We start from the raw sequence: 19131 nt of genomic DNA on the forward strand, positions 1-19131 counted from the left end.
TGGAGCTATGGTTGGTCCCCCCAGATCCTTAGTCATAATAGGGGTCCAAAGCAGGCTCCCTGGGGAATGAGGAATGGTTATTTACGACTATTTCCAATGGAATTGGTTCAGTTCTGCTTTTTGCTTTTTGTTTCCATTTGGCACCAGTGTTTACAACATTTCCCCCCTTTTGCTCTACATATACAGTGGTACTTCGGTTTACGAACTTAATCCATTCCGGAAGTCCGTTCTTAAACTGAAACTGTTCTTAAACTGAGGCACGCTTTCCCTAATGAGGCCTCCCGCCGCCAGTGCCCTTCCACATTCTGTCCTGGTTATTGCTCCACTTTTGGGTTTGAGTGTGTGTGTGTGTGTGTGTGTGTGTGTGTGTGTATAAGTACATCATTGCAGAAGATGAAGAATTGCAACTGAAGGGTTTTGGTACCCAGATGGTCTAATCCAGGCGGTCTTTTAATTCATGCTGAGGAAGAAATTGGCTGCTTTCTGCTGACTGGAATCACAAAACCATTTACAGAGCATCCTTTATCAGCTTGTGGCTCACTCCACTGGCCTGGAGAGTATTGGGCTGATGGCTGGGTGGGGTTTGTGGTTCTGTGGCAATTTTCATGACTGAGGCCAGATTAGTCACTAGCAGATGATAAAGAACTTCAATACATCCCTACAGGAATGGGGAGTGTTACTGGTGTTGTTGTTGTTGTTGTTGTTGTTATTATTATTATTATTATTATTATTATTATTATTAAAGTCAGTTAAAGCTAGGACAATTCTATTCCTACTGAATCTTCAAATAGTATTCTATCAACTCTCACCCAAGGTTTCCTGTGTAAAAAGTATTTGAAACAAGGAAGCAAAAGAGAACTGTTCGTAAGCATCACAACTGAAGGGCAAGGGAGTGGGGGCCTTTGCAGAGTCTGTCATGACTGGGCTTAGATGCTACCCCAAATTGCTAAGCAAAAACAGCAGGGAAAAAATCTTGCCATTTTAAGACTAGCAAATTAATTGGTGCATTAGCTTTTGTGGGTCTGAGCTCAGTTCCTCAGTTGCATGAGATGGTAAACCTCAGTAGGCAAAATACTAGGGGATTTTAATTTTTTTTTACAGAATGAGATAGAAAATGCAAGCCACAGAGCACAAATGAAGATGAGATGTTATACCGTAAAAGGAGTAAAAGATAAAAGGAGTCAGTGTGACTACTCTCAACTGAATTGGCAAAGAAAACTGAATAGTGTACATAAACCTCTAAAAAGAAAGACATGTTCTGTTGTGGGCTAGCCACCCCCAGTTTCTATTGGGTCCATAGTTGATTGTGTCAAACTTAAATGAAATCCAGCAATTCATCTTAATTGCTGGAGTTTCCCTTTGAAATATTTCTGTTGAAAATATGGACATTTTCAGGACTTTACCGAATGGCCAGGGAAATGCTTCCCCATTGATTATAAGATTATAGTTTTTAATATTGGGAGACTTTGTCAAGATCATCATCTTGACTGAAACAAAAACGAAACACCAGCCATAGTTAAGTTAGGAGTAATTGAAGAAAACATCCTTTAAAAAGCCAACTCTAATCATTTGTAGAGACAAGGCTTGTTCAGTGCCACATTACTGAATGTAGCTGTGATATTTTTTGGGGTAGTGCTGAGGAAATTATCCCTAGAGTTGGATGTTGGCTATGCACAACAGCCCCTGCTGCAATGAGCAACTGGGTGACTACTTGTTCTCTTAAAAGCAGGATTTGTCTAAATCTCATTGCCGCACTAATTGGCAATAACAAAAGGAATGTTTAAGGCAGAAATTGGGGGGGGGTGGATGGATGAGAGAAGTGGAAAGTTAAGACTTTGGCTAGGTAATTACCTACTGAAATTCCTATTACACCGTGATGCCCCTGAAGCCATGAATGTGGACTCCAAAGTGTAAATTGAGAGTAGGGGTAGGGAGAAATTTGACACACACTACATTTAAAGGCGAGCTTACTAAATTCTCATTTTTGAAACAATATGCAAGCTGAAACACATCTATCCCAGTGATCTGCATTTTGTAGTGCAGTTCTCCTGCCAAGTCATATGCTAAAAAATAATAATCATATGCTATAGTAAAGCATGCATATATTAGTGAAAATAACATACAAAAATGCATTCTATTAGGGTAAATGTGGATATTAGGCAGACCATAAAAATATACATAGTAAGAAATACACACACAGTGTTGCCAATTTTCATGAGGTTTGTTTATTTTATATTTTACAGGCAACTCCCGATTTGCGTGGGGGTTACGTCAAGGTAGGGATGCGGGTGGCGCTGTGGGTTAAACCACAGGGCCTAGGGCTTGCTGATCAGAAGGTCGGAAGTTTGAATCCCCGCGACGGGGTGAGCTCCCGTTGTTCAGTCCCAGCAGTTCGAAAGCATGTCAAAGTGCAAGTAGATAAATAGGTACCGCTAGAGCGGGAAGGTAAACGGCATTTCTGTGTGCTGCTCTGGTTTGCCAGAAGCAGCTTTGTCATGCTGGCCACATGACATGGAAGCTGTACGCCGGCTCCCTCGGCCAATAAAGCGAGATGAGCGCTGCAACCCCAGAGTCAGTCATGACTGGACCTAATGGTCAGGGGTCTCTTTACCTTTTACGTTAAGGTTACCAGATTTTTAAAAAAGAATCTGGATACATTTTTTTTCTTTTTTGCTGCCGTCTCACTTCTAATGGTTACATTCCAAGGCACTGTGCATTTAAGTGAAATCACATATATTTGAAACACCATTTAAAAAGCCTGCAAATACCCTGTTCTGCCCTGTCCCGTTTTTTTTTTCATTTTTGGGTTGCTTCTGGGTTCAGCGTGCATGCATGGTCACACACATACCAGGTGCACCTAAAAGTCACTGCCTACAGTTGAGAGAGCTGATGTAGAAATATGGATAATTTAAGATGGAAAACAGAGACAAGCCAAAAATGAATATTCACCCATCCCTACTTGAGAGAATAATACGGATGTATAACATTGCAACGTGCTCCGTGGCCTTCACTGTACGCCCATCTCTTGGTTCTACGTATCTAGACCTATGCACTGTTCTCATATTATGGTATCCATCTGTTGCCTGTCGAGGCCGATGTATGTCCCGTTTTGTCTCTGGACCACAGGAACAAATTACCACCCCCGGGCTACTGCGTTCTCCTTCGTGCCAGCCATCTTGTTCCAGCTGTTCAAGTCTCATTCCACCCAACTATGATTGCATTGACAAGGGAGAATGAATGTTTATGTAACCAAACCCCAGTGCGTGGGATTGGTAACCTCTGGCCCTGGCTAAAGTAATCATTGTTTGCTGGAACAAGAGGAGCGCTGTACTCCAGACAAGTGGGTGTGCTGTAAAGCCTGGAGACTGAAGAGGAGTTCCACTCTGCAAGGGCTTCCTGTTTACCTTCAGGAGGGTGGCTGGTGTTGGCCGAGGCGTTCGGTGTTTATTTGTGACTTGCATGACGCTACGCAGGTTGGGAATAGTTGGGAAGGCTTGTGTTTGTTTTGTCGCAATCTTAAATTTGTGGATCCAGTGTGCTAGACCCGGATAGAAGGGAAAGGTTGTAGCATAAGGCCCAGGATGGGGAGTAGTAAACAGAACCAACCACAGAAACTCATGTAACAATTTGGGAGGGAAAACAAGGAGAAGCTTTAGGTGAAATTCGGGTAGAGTTCTTAAAATATAATAGTACTGTACAGTGGTACCTCGCAAGTACTACTGTACAGTGGTACCTCGCTAGACGAAAGTGTCTTGCAATGTTTTTGGTGACTCGCAAGACGAAGTTTTCAATGGCCGCGCTTAGCAAGACAAAGTTTTTCAGCGGGTTTTTTTTTTTTTGCCGCAGCAACCCGTGCTTCACAAGACAAAATTATTGCTAGATGAAGCGACTCACGGCATGAATTAATTTCATCTTGTGAAACACCACTGTACTTAATTATTCAGAAATCACTTCCTTCAGTATTTCGTAAACACAGGCTCTCTTCATGTATGGGGCTAACCTTCTCAGTTCTCCCCCACTTCCTCAGCAAATCCTGAATTTCTACCTCGTGTGCTTTCTAGAGTGGTTGGGAGGTGAGTTGAAATGGTGCCAAGCCTTTGCCAGCCGTGGAGTCCTGGTGGCATTTTATTTTCCCATTCCAACAAACTATAGGGCAAGAGCAATAAACATTGCCCTTACTCTTAATTGGCTTCATAGCATAGCATTGTTATGAAGGACAAGGGTAATACTTTCCTGCTGGGAAGAAAGCCACCAGGACTCCCAGGAGCAGCACCAGGAAGAAAGAGGAGGTGGCAGTGATGGTGGGAACAAAAAGGTGAACTGGGGGTATAGTTTTGGTAAATATTTCACTTCACCCCAGATGTCCCCAGTTTCTCACTCAGATTGATTTGAGCGAGGATTTTTGTCTCGTTCCCTAAGGCACCCCAGAAAGGGGGTCAATAGTAACTGCTCTGTTCTGATAAAGTCCAGGTAGTTACTGACAATATGAGCTTTATTTTCTTTCCCATCCTTTAAAAGTACCATTTTCCTGCTTTGGGGGTTGGTGTGTGGTGAATGTGTGGGCTGCTTTACCTTCTATTAGAGAAAATATTCCTCCCAACTGAGCACAGATTTCCGTCCCCCCCCCCCCCGTGACGCCTCTCTTCCCCACCGCTGCCCGGCACAATTCATCCTCCTACAGGTTACTCTCTGCACAGCCCAGGAACTGAACAAAGAATTTCCTGACAGCTTTGTAAAAGCAAAAACAAAACGCAAGGCAAGCACCGAATCCTTCAAGCAAGCAGATTAAAACAATCTGCATAAATCCTACAAACAATAATTTGTGTGTCTTGGCTGCAGGGTCGGGCAGTTGTTATTTAATTGGATTACAACCCTTATGGGTACCTGTGCCACTGTCATATGCACTAGGAATACATGTCCCGATACCCTAGGCTAGTAAAACTGATAATTTTATATGTTGCTGTTCTCTAGCACTTATGTTGTCATTCTATGGATACATCACGAAGCTGAGGTGTTTCTTCCCTCTTGGGGCTGCTTGAACCTTAGAAGGCATAAATGTGGGTATTCTGCTGAGAACGGCAGTTGCATCTCATTTTGGATGTTATTTGAGGTTTTGCTTTTAATGCAGGAAATTTGACTGTTTAGAATAATAGAATAATAGAATTGTAGAGTTGGAAGGGACCCCAAGAGTCATCCATGAATGTCAGCTAAAGCATCCATGACAGGTGGCCCTCATGACCGTTTACAACCTGGAGATGTTTGTTTCTGAGTGAGGAATAAACTACCAGTAGGTGTGATTCCGCACCTGGTTCTTTCCACTGCCTTTCTCGCCTTCCTAATAGAATCATAGAGGAGAATCATAGAGTTGGAAGGGAACACAAGGGAAACTGTTGCCCAACATGGGGCTTGAACCCATGACCCTCAAATTAAGTGCCTCATGCTCTTCCAATTGAGCTATCCCAGGGGGCTACCGTACCTACAGAAGGGAGCAGCCTTCCATTCCACCTGTGCAATGAGGAGTGATGGTGGAAGAAAGAACAAGATCAGGCTTCCTCAAACTCGGCCCTCCAGATGTTTTGAGACTACAATTCCCATCATCCCTGAACACTGGTCCTGCTAGCTAGGGATCATGGGAGTTGTAGGCCAAAAACATCTGGAGGGCCAAGGTTGAGGAAGCCTGAACAAGATGATATGGTTGGGAGAAGCTGGGGTTGGCTGCTATCTTAGGAACCTAGGCACCTGTCTTATATTGAGTCAGACCACTGGCCCATCATGTAGCCTAGTATTTTATCCACCAACTGTAGCACTTCTCCACAGTTTGAAATGGAATTTTCTCGCAACCCTACCTGGTGCAAAGGTAGAGCATCTGCTCTACCACTGAGCTAGGACCCTTTCCCTAAAGGGGTCTTTTGCTTGACCTTTGTTATTTTGAAAGTGACAGATTATTCTCTTGGTTGCAAGCTGGCAACCTGAGGAACCTGGTTGTTCTTGGCTGAGAAAATTAATGGTCCCGAGAGCTTTTTTTTCTTTGAGGATGAGCAAGCGTGGAGTTGAGTGGTAAAACCACATGGTGTACCAGTGGGGGAGTAGCTGATCTGATTCTGTAGTGGCTTCCGCAGAGCCATTCTTCGCTTGTTTGACACACAGAAGTGCCTTTCCTGCTAGTAAATGAAAGGGGTGGGAAGGAAGCTCGAACCACAAGGGTGGCAGCGAAGGGGAGCACTCTGCACTTACTGAGGCAAGATGCAAGGGAAGTGGCTTCTATTTCTGCTGAACATTTGTGCTCAATCTTCTGCCATTCAAATACCCAAAGGCGAATCTAAGAACTGGGTGGGACAGGTGACAAGAGAAGGGGATACCCTGTGTCATTGTGTCAATAATGTTGTGCTGTTTGTTAGGGATAGAGGACCTATTTCTGCTGAGGGCCTCATGTAGTCACATGCATTAATTTAAATGGGTCTATTCTAAGCGCGGGTGGCGCTGTGGTCTAAATCACGGAGCCTAGGGCTTGCCGATCAAAAGATTGGCGGTTCGAATCCCCGCGACGGGGAGAGCTCCCATTGCTCGGCCTCTGCTCCTGCCCACCTAGCAGTTCGAAAGCATGTTAAAGTGCAAGTAGATAAATAGGTACCGCTCTGGCAGGGAGGTAAACGGCGTTTGCGTGTGCTGCTCTGGTTCGCCAGAAGCGGCTTAATCATGCTGGCCACATGACCCGGAAGCTGTCTGCGGACAAACGCCAGCTCCCTTGGCCTATGGAGCGAGATGAGCACTGCAACTCCAGAGTCGTCTGCGACTGGACCTAATGGCCAGGGGTACCTTTACCTTTATTCTAAGTAAAACTTAGTTGGTTTTTTCTTATGCCACCTTTTTCTTTGAGACAGTCTGCCTGCCCTCAGTCTCATTTTTATCTATCTTTCTAACTTCTCTATCTGAGCTAGTTTATCACCGAAACACATAATTGTCTACACAGATGTGGAAGACTGGGAAGAAAATAGCAACTCTGATGACTGTGTGTGTGTGTGTGTTTGTGTATACGTCCTTTTTCAATGTCCTGATGTTCCAAAACTGAAAAGGACATACAATTGCATCCTTTGTCCCTGTATAAGCTTTAAAATTTAATGCAAAGATGCACAGTAATGCTTAAAATAATATAGTTGTCCATGCCTCTCAGGCAATTCCCCGTCTCGCAGACTTTGGGAATTGGAAGTTGCAGTTCTCAGACTCTGATTCTAATTAAATGGGAATTTCAAAAATGCATTAGTAATCATGGGGTAGTGAGGGTTCCTAGAATGGCTTGTTTTATGTATTGATGCTTAGTGTTGAGTATTATGTGTTCCGTGAGACTGTGTGCAAGTAACCTGCTGAAAAAGTATTATATATTGCAGGGGAATGAGGAGTGGGTGGTGTGGAACAAAGAGGAGGGAGGGGGCTGAATGCAGACCCCATCACCTGCTTTTGAACAGCCAGTTGGCAGGATTTCAGCTTTGTTTAAATGTTGGATCAGAAAGGGGAGTCATATGCTGGAAGTTTTCTGGCACTACTTCTATCACCCAGCCATCTCCAATTCCTTAGAGATCAGTGCAGCCACTTCATCAATCCCTTATGGTGTGCCTGGCATTCCACCAAAGCTCTCGGAGGGAACTGGGCAGCTTTGGTTTGCTTGAATTGGGACATGAGAGCTTGAGTTCAGCCGAGTGTCTGGATATCATTGGCCTCTGTAACCTTACTGCAGCCTTCCCAGCTCCCTTTCAGAGTTTTCAGAAGTAAAACACATTGGTTTTACCCAAAGGGCTTGAGGAAATTGTTCAGTTGTTCAGTGCGCCCATTTTCCCAGCAGCTTCCTAAATCCCTTTTTCATCTAAAGGTGTAGCTGGGGACATGAGGGGCAGGTAGACTGACTCCTGCAATTTGCTTTCGACGCACTCCAGGGATCAGTGGGTGTGCGGATTTATGGGGAGGGGGCTTCATTTTGCTTTTTTCAGTATTTGAATGAAAAAAAGTCATGGTAAGGTTAGGTCTATTGGACACCCTAGCCATCTTGTTAAATGCTCCATGCACCTGCTGAAAGCCATAAGGACATGTGGGCTCAGAGCTGGCAGTAACCCTCGTGTTGCTAGCATAGGAGTGTCAGCCCAACGAGAAATTTCAGATTTAATCCAGCTCAAATGTATATTAATATGTACCCATTGAAGCACAATACATTGTTTTATTCATTTTTTTTAAAGTTCCACTTCCCTCCACATTCTGATATTTATAGTTCTAAATCTCGTTGGCTATAATTTTGTGTGCATTGGCAAGCAAAACATTCCTTTTGGTGCTGGGCCCTAACAGGTTGGACTCAATGTACTGTTGAAAAGGAAGGTACAGAATAAACTAGGACTTGTGTTAAATTCATCACAATGGCAAGCTATTTAAAGATATATCAACACCCTGGATAAATTAATACATCAAAATTGACATACTTATTTTCTTACATTTATATCCTGCCTTCCTTCCATTATGGAACCCAAGGAAGTGATTATTATTATTATCCTTTATGAATCACTTCTCGTGACTTGTCCTGAAGCCACAATATAAATATGGCTCCCAGGAAGTCTACTATCCAGACCTGGACCTGCTTAGCTTCAGAAAGATGGTAGCCTCATCTCCCTGCTTCCCTTCTCCATCTCTCCTTGAGGCTTGACTGTAGAGTTAGCTCATGGGTAAACATACCTGCCTGCTGTCTTGGGCAGAGGCATCTTTGCCAAAGCTGTTTCTACTTCTAAAGGCACATTTAAAAGTGAAACAAACATGAGCAAACAATGCCTGACTGGTTGAAATATGCTTATATGATAGGTTGTGGATGAAAAAAACACACACAGTTTTGTATTTTTACAGTAGGGGTTCCATTATACCTGGGTGTCTGCAAAAGGGTTTTTACTCTGCGCTGCTTGGAAATGTCTTGTGCTTGGAAAACTGTGAGTCACACATGTCATTAATTGATTCCACTGAGGGTTTTCAGTCATTTTCCAGGAAGGATATTGACCTGACTCTCTGTGTGTTTGTTTTGTTAAACAAGATCCCGTGAACCTCCATTAGAAGTGAGACGGCAGCATAAATGGTCTCTCCTCTACTCGATCTTTTTTTTAAACCCATGTGAGCTTCAGTAATCTTGTTGTCACCAGATGCTGTTGTCCTGATCAGTCATTGAATTCTGCTGTTCCCTTCCATTATTCCCCCCACCCACCCCAATTATTTTTCTTTTTCCTCCCCTCAAGTCATTTGTGGGCCTGAGAAGCAAAAGTGCATGCTTATTATACCTAATACCAGATTTTAGAATACATAGCCTTGGAAACACAGCTGGATAAATGCAAAACAGTAAATGTTTCCTACATGGTTACACCCCTCCGTGTGCATGCGTCTAGGGGAATGTATCCCTTTGAGCCTGTAAGAAACAGGTGGATTTCTCTTTTGTGGGACTTTATGAAGCAGAACCAGGACCAGCTTATGGCCTCATTCCAGGTGGTGGAGAGGCTGGGGATCTCTGGAAGTTTGGAAAGACTGAGGGGGAAATGGAATTGCTCTGTGAGAAGGGAAAGATGGTGAGCTTGTTCCACAGCAAAGCAGGACACTGTGTTTCATAAGCTTCCTGTCCCTGTCTCCTTCCTGCCTCTGCCTCTTCTTCTGCATTACCGTTAAACCTTCCCTATGCCTTTCCCCCCTGTCTGGTCTGAGTAAACATAGCACAGTCAGCTTGGGGTGGGTGCACATTACATTTTACCACACATGTGGCAAGCGAGTGAGATAAAATGTGAGCATGTGACATAGGCTGTGCACACACAGCAGTTTAAAGTGGATTCAGTACACATCCTATATGTGCATATTCTTTCTTTGTTCTCATGATGTCCTCACCCAAGTGGCAGCCTGCTCTCCTCCGCCTCCCTAATTTAATTTGGATTTTCTGCAAACAATGCCGTATGGGTGTGTGTGGAGATCCAGCATGAAATTACATGTTACCCAATGGTAGGCATCCCGAAGCGCATTTTGTATGGGGGCTGTTGTTGATGTTTTACACATACAGTGGTGCCTCGACTTACAAATTTAATCCGTTCCGAAGGCACCTTCGTAAGTCGAAAAATTCATAAGTCAAAAAACGCCATTGGAAATGCAATTTCCCATAGGAATGCATTGGAAACGGATAAATTTGTAAGTCGAAGCAACCCTATCTAAAAATTCGTAAGTCGAAGCAACCCTATCTGAAAATTCGTAAGTCGAAAAATTCTTATCTAAAACCGCCACGGTTTTTTTCCGGATGTCGAGACATTCGTAAGCGTGCGACCATTACCCCCATTTGTAAGTCGAAAAATTCGGTTGTCGAGTCGTTCGTAAGTCGAGGTACCACTGTATGTGGTGACATTTTGCAGGATGCCATCTATCACCACACCCCCTGCCTCCATTGGTGAGGTGTTGCTCAGGCTGCTGGTGAGACTTCATGAAACAGAAACAGGACTAGGATGTAACACATAGGAATTTAAAAGGGGCGGTGGGAAATAACTCACTATTTTGTGCAAGTCTGCTCTATCTGAAAACTTGTATCTCAAAAATAAAAACTGGCTGCATGCCCAACTAAACAAAAATCTGCACACACGTCCAAAACATGAAACCTCAAGTTTCTGAAACTCTAGATGGGTGGTCTACTGGTGGTCGCAGGCATGACACACACTTTTTTTCAACCCACTGTTTTGTGCAGGTGTATATAAGATAGCCACACGCACAGGTAAAGAAATACCTGCATGCAAGCCCATGACGGACCTCAGATTTCTGGAGATAAGGGAGGATGGGGGAATGCAGATTATGTGGAGGGAACAAGAACGCACAATGTGGATACAGCCCATGGGTGAGGATGGGAAACTAATGGAAAGTGCGCATGTAGGGACAAACATTTCCAAAAGCGCACATGGAAAAATTGGATCTCCACCAAAGTATTCGCCAATGGAGGCAGGGTTGCATATGCAGTATAGTTCAAACAAATTGAGGTCTAGCACAGAGAATCAGTCTAGGTCCCAAACATGATGCAGAAGAAAGGAAACAAGGCAAGGCCAGACAACACAGCAAGACAGGGAGACTAGAATCAGGGACTAAGTGCCAAAGAACGAGGAGCCAGAGACCTGTGTTGTTGCCAGCAACAGAAAGGTGTTTAATGGCCTAGCCCTAGCACAACAACTGAGAAGCTCAAGGGGAAGGTCTTAAATACTCTGGCCTCCTAAACTGCAGCCTAACCACAGCTTCTGGCAGTGAAGGAACATCAGGGCTTACTCATGAATAGATTTCTTACTCATGAGTAGGGGTGGGTGATAGAGCAATACTTCATATTTTTTCACCCTGGCCTTGCAAACCCGGCAGGCAGGAAGCAACACTTTATTGTTGTTGTTTAGTTGTGTCTGACTCTTCGTGACCCCATGGACCAGAGCACGCCAGGCACTCCTGTCTTCCACTGCCTCCCGCAGTTTGGTCAAACTCGTGTTCGTAGCTTCAAGAACACTGTCCAACCATCTCGTCCTCTGTCGTCCCTTTCTCCTTGTGCCCTCAATCTTTCCCAGCATCAGGGTCTTTTCCAGGGAGTCTTCTCTTCTCTTCTCTTCTCTTCTCTTCTCTTCTCTTCTCTTCTCTTCTCTTCTCTTGGTGGCCAAAGTATTGGAGCCTCAGCTTCAGGATCTGTCCTTCCAGTGAGCACTCTGCAGTAAAGCCTTTACTGCATAGTAAGTACCGGTAGCTGTTTCCTGCCTGCCATCTGCAAGGCATAAGATCCTGCCTGCCCGGTAGGTTGCAGAGTAAAAGGGCAGTAAAAGTGTCAGGAAGAGTCAGACAGACTTAAAGGACTAAACAACAACAACAAAAAGCTGCTTTCTGCCCACACAATCCCAAGTTGCAAGCCTGTGCCCCTTGCTAGAGACAGAGTCTGCATAACAATAAGCTCCTCTGCCAAAGCAGGGAGATTCAGATCAGCAAAAGATAAGATCCACATGACTTTTCTCTTGCTTTTGTTATGCAGGTTTAAGGCACACACCTCACCTCATGCTAGGCAAAGTAGAGACCCAGCACAATACCGTGTTTCTCCTAAAATAAGACACGTCTTATATTTATTTTTCCTCCCAAAAAACACACCACGGCTTATCTTCAGGGGATGTCTTTTTTGTGTGTGTGTGTCTTTGCGGAGGGGGGAGAGACGGAGCGAGGCAAAACGGTGTGTGTGTGTGTGCAGAGCACAGACTGCCCACCTCGCGGGGGTAACCTCCTGCTGCTGCACCTGGGTAAGGAAAAGGGGACTTCTCCCTCGCGCGCACGCACACACAAGAGCACCAGAAGAGTGCTCTTCGCGCTGCACTGTGCTCCCCAAGCGGCAGCGCGAAGAGCCTGGTGAGAGGCAGCTGCGGCTGCAGGTGAAGCCCAGGATCTTCGTGGGCGACTGGGGACAAGCACCCTGAGCGCTGCGGCGGTAGCGAAGAGGCACCCGATCAGCTGAGAAGCGGGCTGATCGGGCGCCTCTTCGCTACCGCCGCAGCGCTCAGGGTGCTTGTCCCCAGTCGCCCACGCAGATCCCGGGCTTCACCTGCAGCCGCAGCTGCCTCTCACCAGGCTCTTCGTGCTGCACTGTGCTCCCCGAAGCGGCAGCGCGAAGAGCCTGGTGAGAGGCAGCTGCGGCTGCAGGTGAAGCCCGGGATCTGCGTGGGCGACTAGGGACAAGCACCCTGAGCGCTGCGGCGGTAGCGAAGAGGCGCCCGATCAGCTGAGAAGCGGGCTGATCGGGCGCCTCTTCACCACCGCCGCAGCGCTCAGGGCGTTCGCCCACAGTCGCCCACGCAGATCCCGGGCTTCACCTGCAGCCGCAGCTGCCTCTCACCAGGCTCTTCCCGCTGCGCTGCACTCCCCGAAGCGGCTCCCACCCCCGGCTTATTTTCGGGGGATGTCTTATATTTATTCTACTAATTAAAAGCCTGACATGGCTTATTTTTGAGGACCGTCTTATTTTAGGAGAAACACGGTATCAGGTTGATATCAGGCTAAGGTAAGCATGATATCCCTACAATTTAAGAAGGATATTAACAAGCTGGAACATGTGCAGAGGAGGGCAACCAAGATGATCAAGGGTCTGGAAACCCAGCCTTATGAGGAATGGTTGAAGGAGCTGGGTGTGTTGAGCGTGGAAAAGAGGAAATTGAGAGGAGATGGGGTAGCCACCTTCAAATATCTGATGGGGTGTCACATGGAAGATGGAGGTAGCATGTTTTCTCCTGCTCTGGAGGGGGAAGGACCTAAATGAATGGCTCCAAGTGCCAAGAAAGGAGATTCTGAGTAAACAACAGGAAGAACTTTCTGACAGTAAGAGTTGTTTGATAGTGGAAAGGACTCCCTTGGTAGGTGGTACACTCTCATTCCTTGGAAGTTTTTAATCAGAGGTTGGATGACCACCTGTAACCTAGTTTTCAGGTGGCAAGTGGCACCTAGATTGTCTACCTGACTTTTTAACACTGATCTACACTAGTTCCCAATTTGTTACAGGGCCAAGTTCAAGGTGTTACTATGGGTATATAAAGCCCTTACCAGAACAGTAATATATTCTCCAGAAATATTTACAGCGGAACCTCTACTCACGACCACAATCCATTCCGGACGCCCGTCCTTATGGCCCAGATTATTACTGTATAAGCTCCAGCCTTATTTCAGACATTGTGATATATCAAGATATCACAATGTTTAGCTGGCAATATATCATGATATTGAAAACCAGATATTGCCCAGCCCTACTCATGAGAAGACTGGTGACTCGGGTCCTTTAAACACATGGCCTTTGGGTTAGACTCAGCCTGACCCCTGTGTTTTTCTCCCTCATGGCTTGGATTTATGGCCTACTTGAAATGAGGCTGCACTTTAAATTTTAATACTGTATTTTAATCTGTATTTTAATTAATTGTTTTTATGTTTTATTGTGGTTCTGTTGGTGTCAGCCACCCTGAGCCCGGTTTTTGACTGGGGAGGGCGGGGTATAAATAAAAATTTATTATTATTATTATTATTATTATACTGTGCTGTTGCTCTTTGGCCTGGACCAAAGCTCTGAAGGACCCCTCCAGCTGTTCCTCCAAGAATTCCAGGACTTTCTCATCAAGCACCAACCTGCAAATCCTTTCAAGGGAATCCTTGGACTCAGGGGGCCCTGCCTGCTCCTCAACGTCCTCGAGTCGGGATTCAGGGCTAGGGATGACAAGATGGGTATGTGGAAAGTCACAACAGCAGGAGACAATTGCTAGGGAGGAGAAGGCACTAAGCAAAAGGATGGTTGGGAAAGGAGAAAGGGGTGTGGGAAAAGCTGCTTGAATAAGGAAGGTTTCTCTCTCTCTGAAGTGGGCGTCCAACCAGCTCTATGGCCAGTAGATGGGTTTTGAAACCTGCCTGATGATCATCATGGGACAGAGCAGCTGTGAGGGACAGGAGAGAGTGGGAGGCCTGTTATATGGAAGTCTCCAGGGCAGTTTGTGATTTCAGTTTCCTGTCATCCAGCTCTATCTGAGACACACTGTGTGTGAAAATCCTGGGAAGCAAGGACCAAAAAGATGGCGGAGAAAGTGTTCCTATGAGAAAGAAAGAAGGAGGGATGGAAATTTACAGTTGTTGGATTTTTAACAACCGATAAAAGCTGCTTAATTTATCCTGGTGTTTGACATGATCATGTGTGTGTGTGTGTGTGTGTGTGTGTGTGTGTGTGTGTGTGTGTGTCTTTGCATAAAGCATAAAACAAAGCAAAGCGAAATAAAATATTAGAAAGAAATGTGTGGGTGAGTGCAACTGTTCTGCCCAGTATGTACAAGATCCCCACCTCAGATCCACATTTAGGCAAGGCTGTTCTCATCAGTTATAAATGTATACCTTTCAACAGCAGTAAATGGAACCCTTTAGCAAGGGCTGGAACAAAACATGGAGAGTGGTGTTATGTGCATTAACTTCAGTTACTTACATTACATGTTGGCATCTGTCTGTCTCAGGAGACAATGGAAGAGTGAGTGTGCCTTTGGGGTTTTACCTACAACTGGTTAGGGGGTGGCACCATTTGCCAGCTTATTGCTCTGTTGTCTCAAATGTGTATTGTGGGTGGGAATGTAGAAACATCTGACTTCTGGGTGGCTTTTGCAGCCTACTGTACAAAGGTAAGAGCCACATCCATCGCCCCAGCCACTTTTGCATATGACTTCACCCGCCACTAGCACGCAGCTCGCTTTTGCAGTCCAAAGAAAAACATCCATTCACATTTGCTCCTAAGGGGCCTCTAAGAAGTGTCTACTTGACTGCATTTCCCCTTTGTGCGAAGACATTATTTGCTACCAGGTTGTGGTGCGTCACAGTGGCCTCTAGTGGTCCCAGGTGGACCCACAGAGCAATCTAGAATTGCTTAGAATGCAGGCAGGGCTTGAAGTGACCAGTGTGGAACTGGCAAGATGTTCTGCTTTTTTTTTTAAAAAAAAAAAGCAATAGAATAAAAATAAAAAAAGCTACAACTTTAAGCCGGAGAAGGCTTTTTGAAGATATACAAGCAGATGTTAGCCTGTGCCTGCACCTTGAGTGACCAGGTGCAAAAGGAGCAGGATGATTGCACCTTTAATAAGTGGATTTTGGCAGGTATGCTTTTGTCATGCAAGCTACAACTGCTGAAATTCTCTCTTCTACACCCTGTCCTCCTTTGCAACTAGCCAGCCTATCTGCACCACAGGTTATCTTGGTTTGCTACTGTTTTGGCTACAGTGCCTCCTTTCTCTTTTCTCTTATTGACTATGACTTTATTATTGCAGATGGAGAAACAGGTGGTGCCAGGAACTCACTGTGGTGTGGGCATAGTGGCCGGATCCTCATCGGGTTGGCTCTGCCATTCTGCCCCCACCATGCTGAGTGCCTCGCCCTATCAGCAAGTGGCAGTGGCGCTCATTGTTGAGAAGCCGAGTGTGCCACCCTGCCGTCACTTGCCCCACCAACCACTGCCACACATAATGTAGTGATGGCCCAAAACTTGGATAGTTTAAAAAAAGAAAGATCTCAATGGCTATTAGACATAGTGGATTTGTTTTTCTTCTACTGTTAGAGGCAGTATGCCTCTGAGCACCAGTTGCTGGGAATCAAAACTGGGGAGAGTGCTGCTTGTGAGCTTCCTGTAGACACCTGTAGGCATTATCAGAACAGGATGCTGGACTAGGTACACCAGAGGTTTTCAACCTTGGGAGTCCTCTGGGCAGCAGTTGTTGCCGTCAGGGCCGTCTTACCCATAGGCGCTAGGGGTGTGGGGCACCCGGGCTCCGGGCTCTCAGGGGCACCAGGCCGAGTGTCCAGGGCCGAGATTTGGAGTCTAGGGATTGAAGAGAGCCAGGCCAGCCGACAGCCACTGACGAGTGGAGCAGAGCCCGTCGGAGCGCTGCAGGCTTTTCTGGAGCGGGTGCTGAGGCAGCCAGCCGGTTCCGGCCTCCCACACACCTGGGATTGGTGGGTCAAGAGGCCCACCCGGTGCATGTACGCTGCTTACACAAGGCGCCCGGCTTCACTCAGTTGCCACTGTCTCCTCAGGCTCGACTGTTATAGGTTCTGCTTGCTCGCTGACTGCCCCTCCCCCAGCTCCTGGCCCCGGCCTTGCTCTGCTGGCACCTTGGGCTTCTCTGTTGCCACTGAGGCAGCCAGCCAGCTCTGCCGTGTGCGCCTCGATGGCCCACCCAGAGTGCGCCTTGGGCTGGTTTGTTGCACTGGGCTCCTCTGCTAAAAAAAAGGTCGTCAATTCTGGGTAACCGGGGGCGGGCACCGGGCGGATCTGTGCACCCTGGTGCCGCATATGCTTAAGACAGCCCTGGTTGCCGTCCCTGGTCCCTCCGCACCTGAAAGAGGTGTGGAATTTATAGCCAGGGGTGCTGCAATAAACAGCTGTGCAAGCCTTTGGGAGGCAGAGATGTGAGAGGGCATCAGAGAAAGGAAGAAGGAAGGAAAGAGGGACCATTCAAGGCACCCCAGGGTGCCACGGCACACTGGTTGACGACCACTGAGGTACTCTGTTGGCGTGATACAGCTGGGCTGTTCTTATGTTCTTAATGACAGAGGTCTAGACTAGCATTGCAATCCAGGATCAAGCCATATTGAGAGATTGCGTATTAGCTAACACAGTACATGATACTGGAACCTATATCACAGGCACCTTCTTAACACACCCTAACCTTGCCTCATTATAATTCATCCCTTTCCCTTCTTTTATTCTCTTACAGTTGATATTCGTGAAATCCAAGAGATTCGTCTGGGAAGAAACTCTCGAGACTTTGACCGGTATCAGGAGGATCCCTCTTTCCGGCCAGATCCGTCTCACTGTTTTGTCATCCTTTATGGCATGGAATTCAGACTGAAAACACTCAGCCTGCAAGGTGGGACCTCTTTTCCACTTTCCTATTTTTATTGGGTAAATATAGGTTCAGATGATACACGGCGATTGTCCTGTTCCTGCCACAGCCTTCTAAGCACCAGTGCAACTCCCACAACCCGCTCTTCCTTCAGGAGAGCCTGGCTTCTAGCAGAAGAGCGGGAGCAAGGGGTGGCACTGATACTGGGAGGATGGAAGGTTCTCGGCTGCTGGTAGCAGCTGCCATAATAGATAGCTATTATAGGGAGCATGAGGCTTCTGAGCAAATGGATGCTTGTTCACATCTTATCTTGTGAATTTACTCTGTGGCCAGCCCTGTTGTTGCTGTGTGTCCATTAACTGTCATACTCATGTGAGGCTCATGCTGTTTAATGCATAGCAAATATCAAAATGGATAACGTTTGGTTTAATACTCATTTTGGGGAGCCTATGCAAGATTGAGCATTGATTTGTGAGATGTTTTGTTTTTGTTTAATGTTATTTCACCATCATATCATCATCTGTTACTTCTAAAATGTTTAAAAGATGTACTGGGGCTTTGAGAAAATTCAAACGCCTTAATCATCTGGTTTTTAATATATTTAAATCGGGGATAGGGAATCTCTAGCCTATCTCATGTTATCCCATCAGCTGCCGCCAGTATGTCCCCTCTGTACTATAGGGATATAATTTAAGAGTGTATGATATGAAGGATGTCTCCACAACAAACTTTCTCCCAATTTAGAAAAACCCCTTCACCTCACTGCCCAAACCTTACAGGGCACTGGTGACCAGAAAACTAGCTATTTATAGGCCTGCCATTGAGTATTAAAAATAAATTCTTGATTTGTTTAGAAAGGGTAGCTGCTTTCAGTCATAAACACTTGAAACACAGGGAATATTCTTGAGGTTTATGAATGAAAGCAGAGAGCCATTAAACCTCTAGCTCGGTGGGATTAGCTTCCTCCTGCTGGAGACCAGCTGCTCGGGGACTTCCTTCTTGGAAACAGGGGTCAGTGCCTGTATCTCATATCTTTACAAGGCCAGCTTGTTCTTTATTTTCACAGCCACATCCGAAGAAGAAGTCAGCATGTGGATCAAAGGGTTGAACTGGCTTGTGGCGGATACCCTAAAGGCTGCTACCCCGCTGCAGATTGAAAGGTAAATCAAAAAATTGGGAGCAGGAAGACACAGGCAGGTGGCTCTCACTTAATTCCTCTCGTCTCCAATGTATTTGAGACTGTGCATGCCAGAAAGAAAACCCACATTGCCTTTTCATAATAAATTTATGTACAGTTCCATAATTTACAGCTTCCGGGAGCGAAAGATCCTGAGATTGTATTGATTGATTGATTCTGAAACCACCATACAGCTGAGAGAATTAAAAATGTGTCTTCATGTCTTCCTTGATCTGTGCCCCATGACAGCTTATCAATCAACCAGTCAATCAATCAACAAATGCACTTTTGAATCTTTCACTCCCGGAAACACAATAATGCTGCAAATTATGTAAATGTAGCTCAGAGGCTCAGCCAGCTCTCTGTCGTTGCACTTAGCTAAGCTGGACACCCCCATCAGCAGGATGCCTGGGTTCCTTCACTCTTCTTTCTTCCCCTCTTCCTGCCAGCCACACCTGGTGTCTCTCTATATCTGTGGAAGCATCCATTCCAATGGGGACAGGACTTGGGAGGGGAGATCATTCCTGCCTCTTCTGCAGAGTCTCCCTCAGCAGCTAC

General features: G+C 45.9%; 1 protein-coding gene across 3 annotated transcripts in view; it reads left to right on the forward strand.

The window, feature by feature from the left end:
• Positions 1–19131, forward strand: part of PLCG1 (phospholipase C gamma 1) — a 91987-nt gene that overhangs the window by 21713 nt on the left and 51143 nt on the right. For all 3 annotated transcript variants that reach the window (XM_035122995.2, XM_035122998.2, XM_035122996.2), the window contains exons 2-3: positions 17268–17420; positions 18463–18556. In XM_035122995.2, the coding sequence (XP_034978886.1) occupies positions 17268–17420; positions 18463–18556 (247 nt within the window). The remainder of the gene's footprint in view (positions 1–17267; positions 17421–18462; positions 18557–19131) is intronic.

The sequence above is a fragment of the Zootoca vivipara genome, chromosome 7, assembly GCF_963506605.1.
Source record: "Zootoca vivipara chromosome 7, rZooViv1.1, whole genome shotgun sequence".
Taxonomy (NCBI): domain Eukaryota; kingdom Metazoa; phylum Chordata; class Lepidosauria; order Squamata; family Lacertidae; genus Zootoca; species Zootoca vivipara.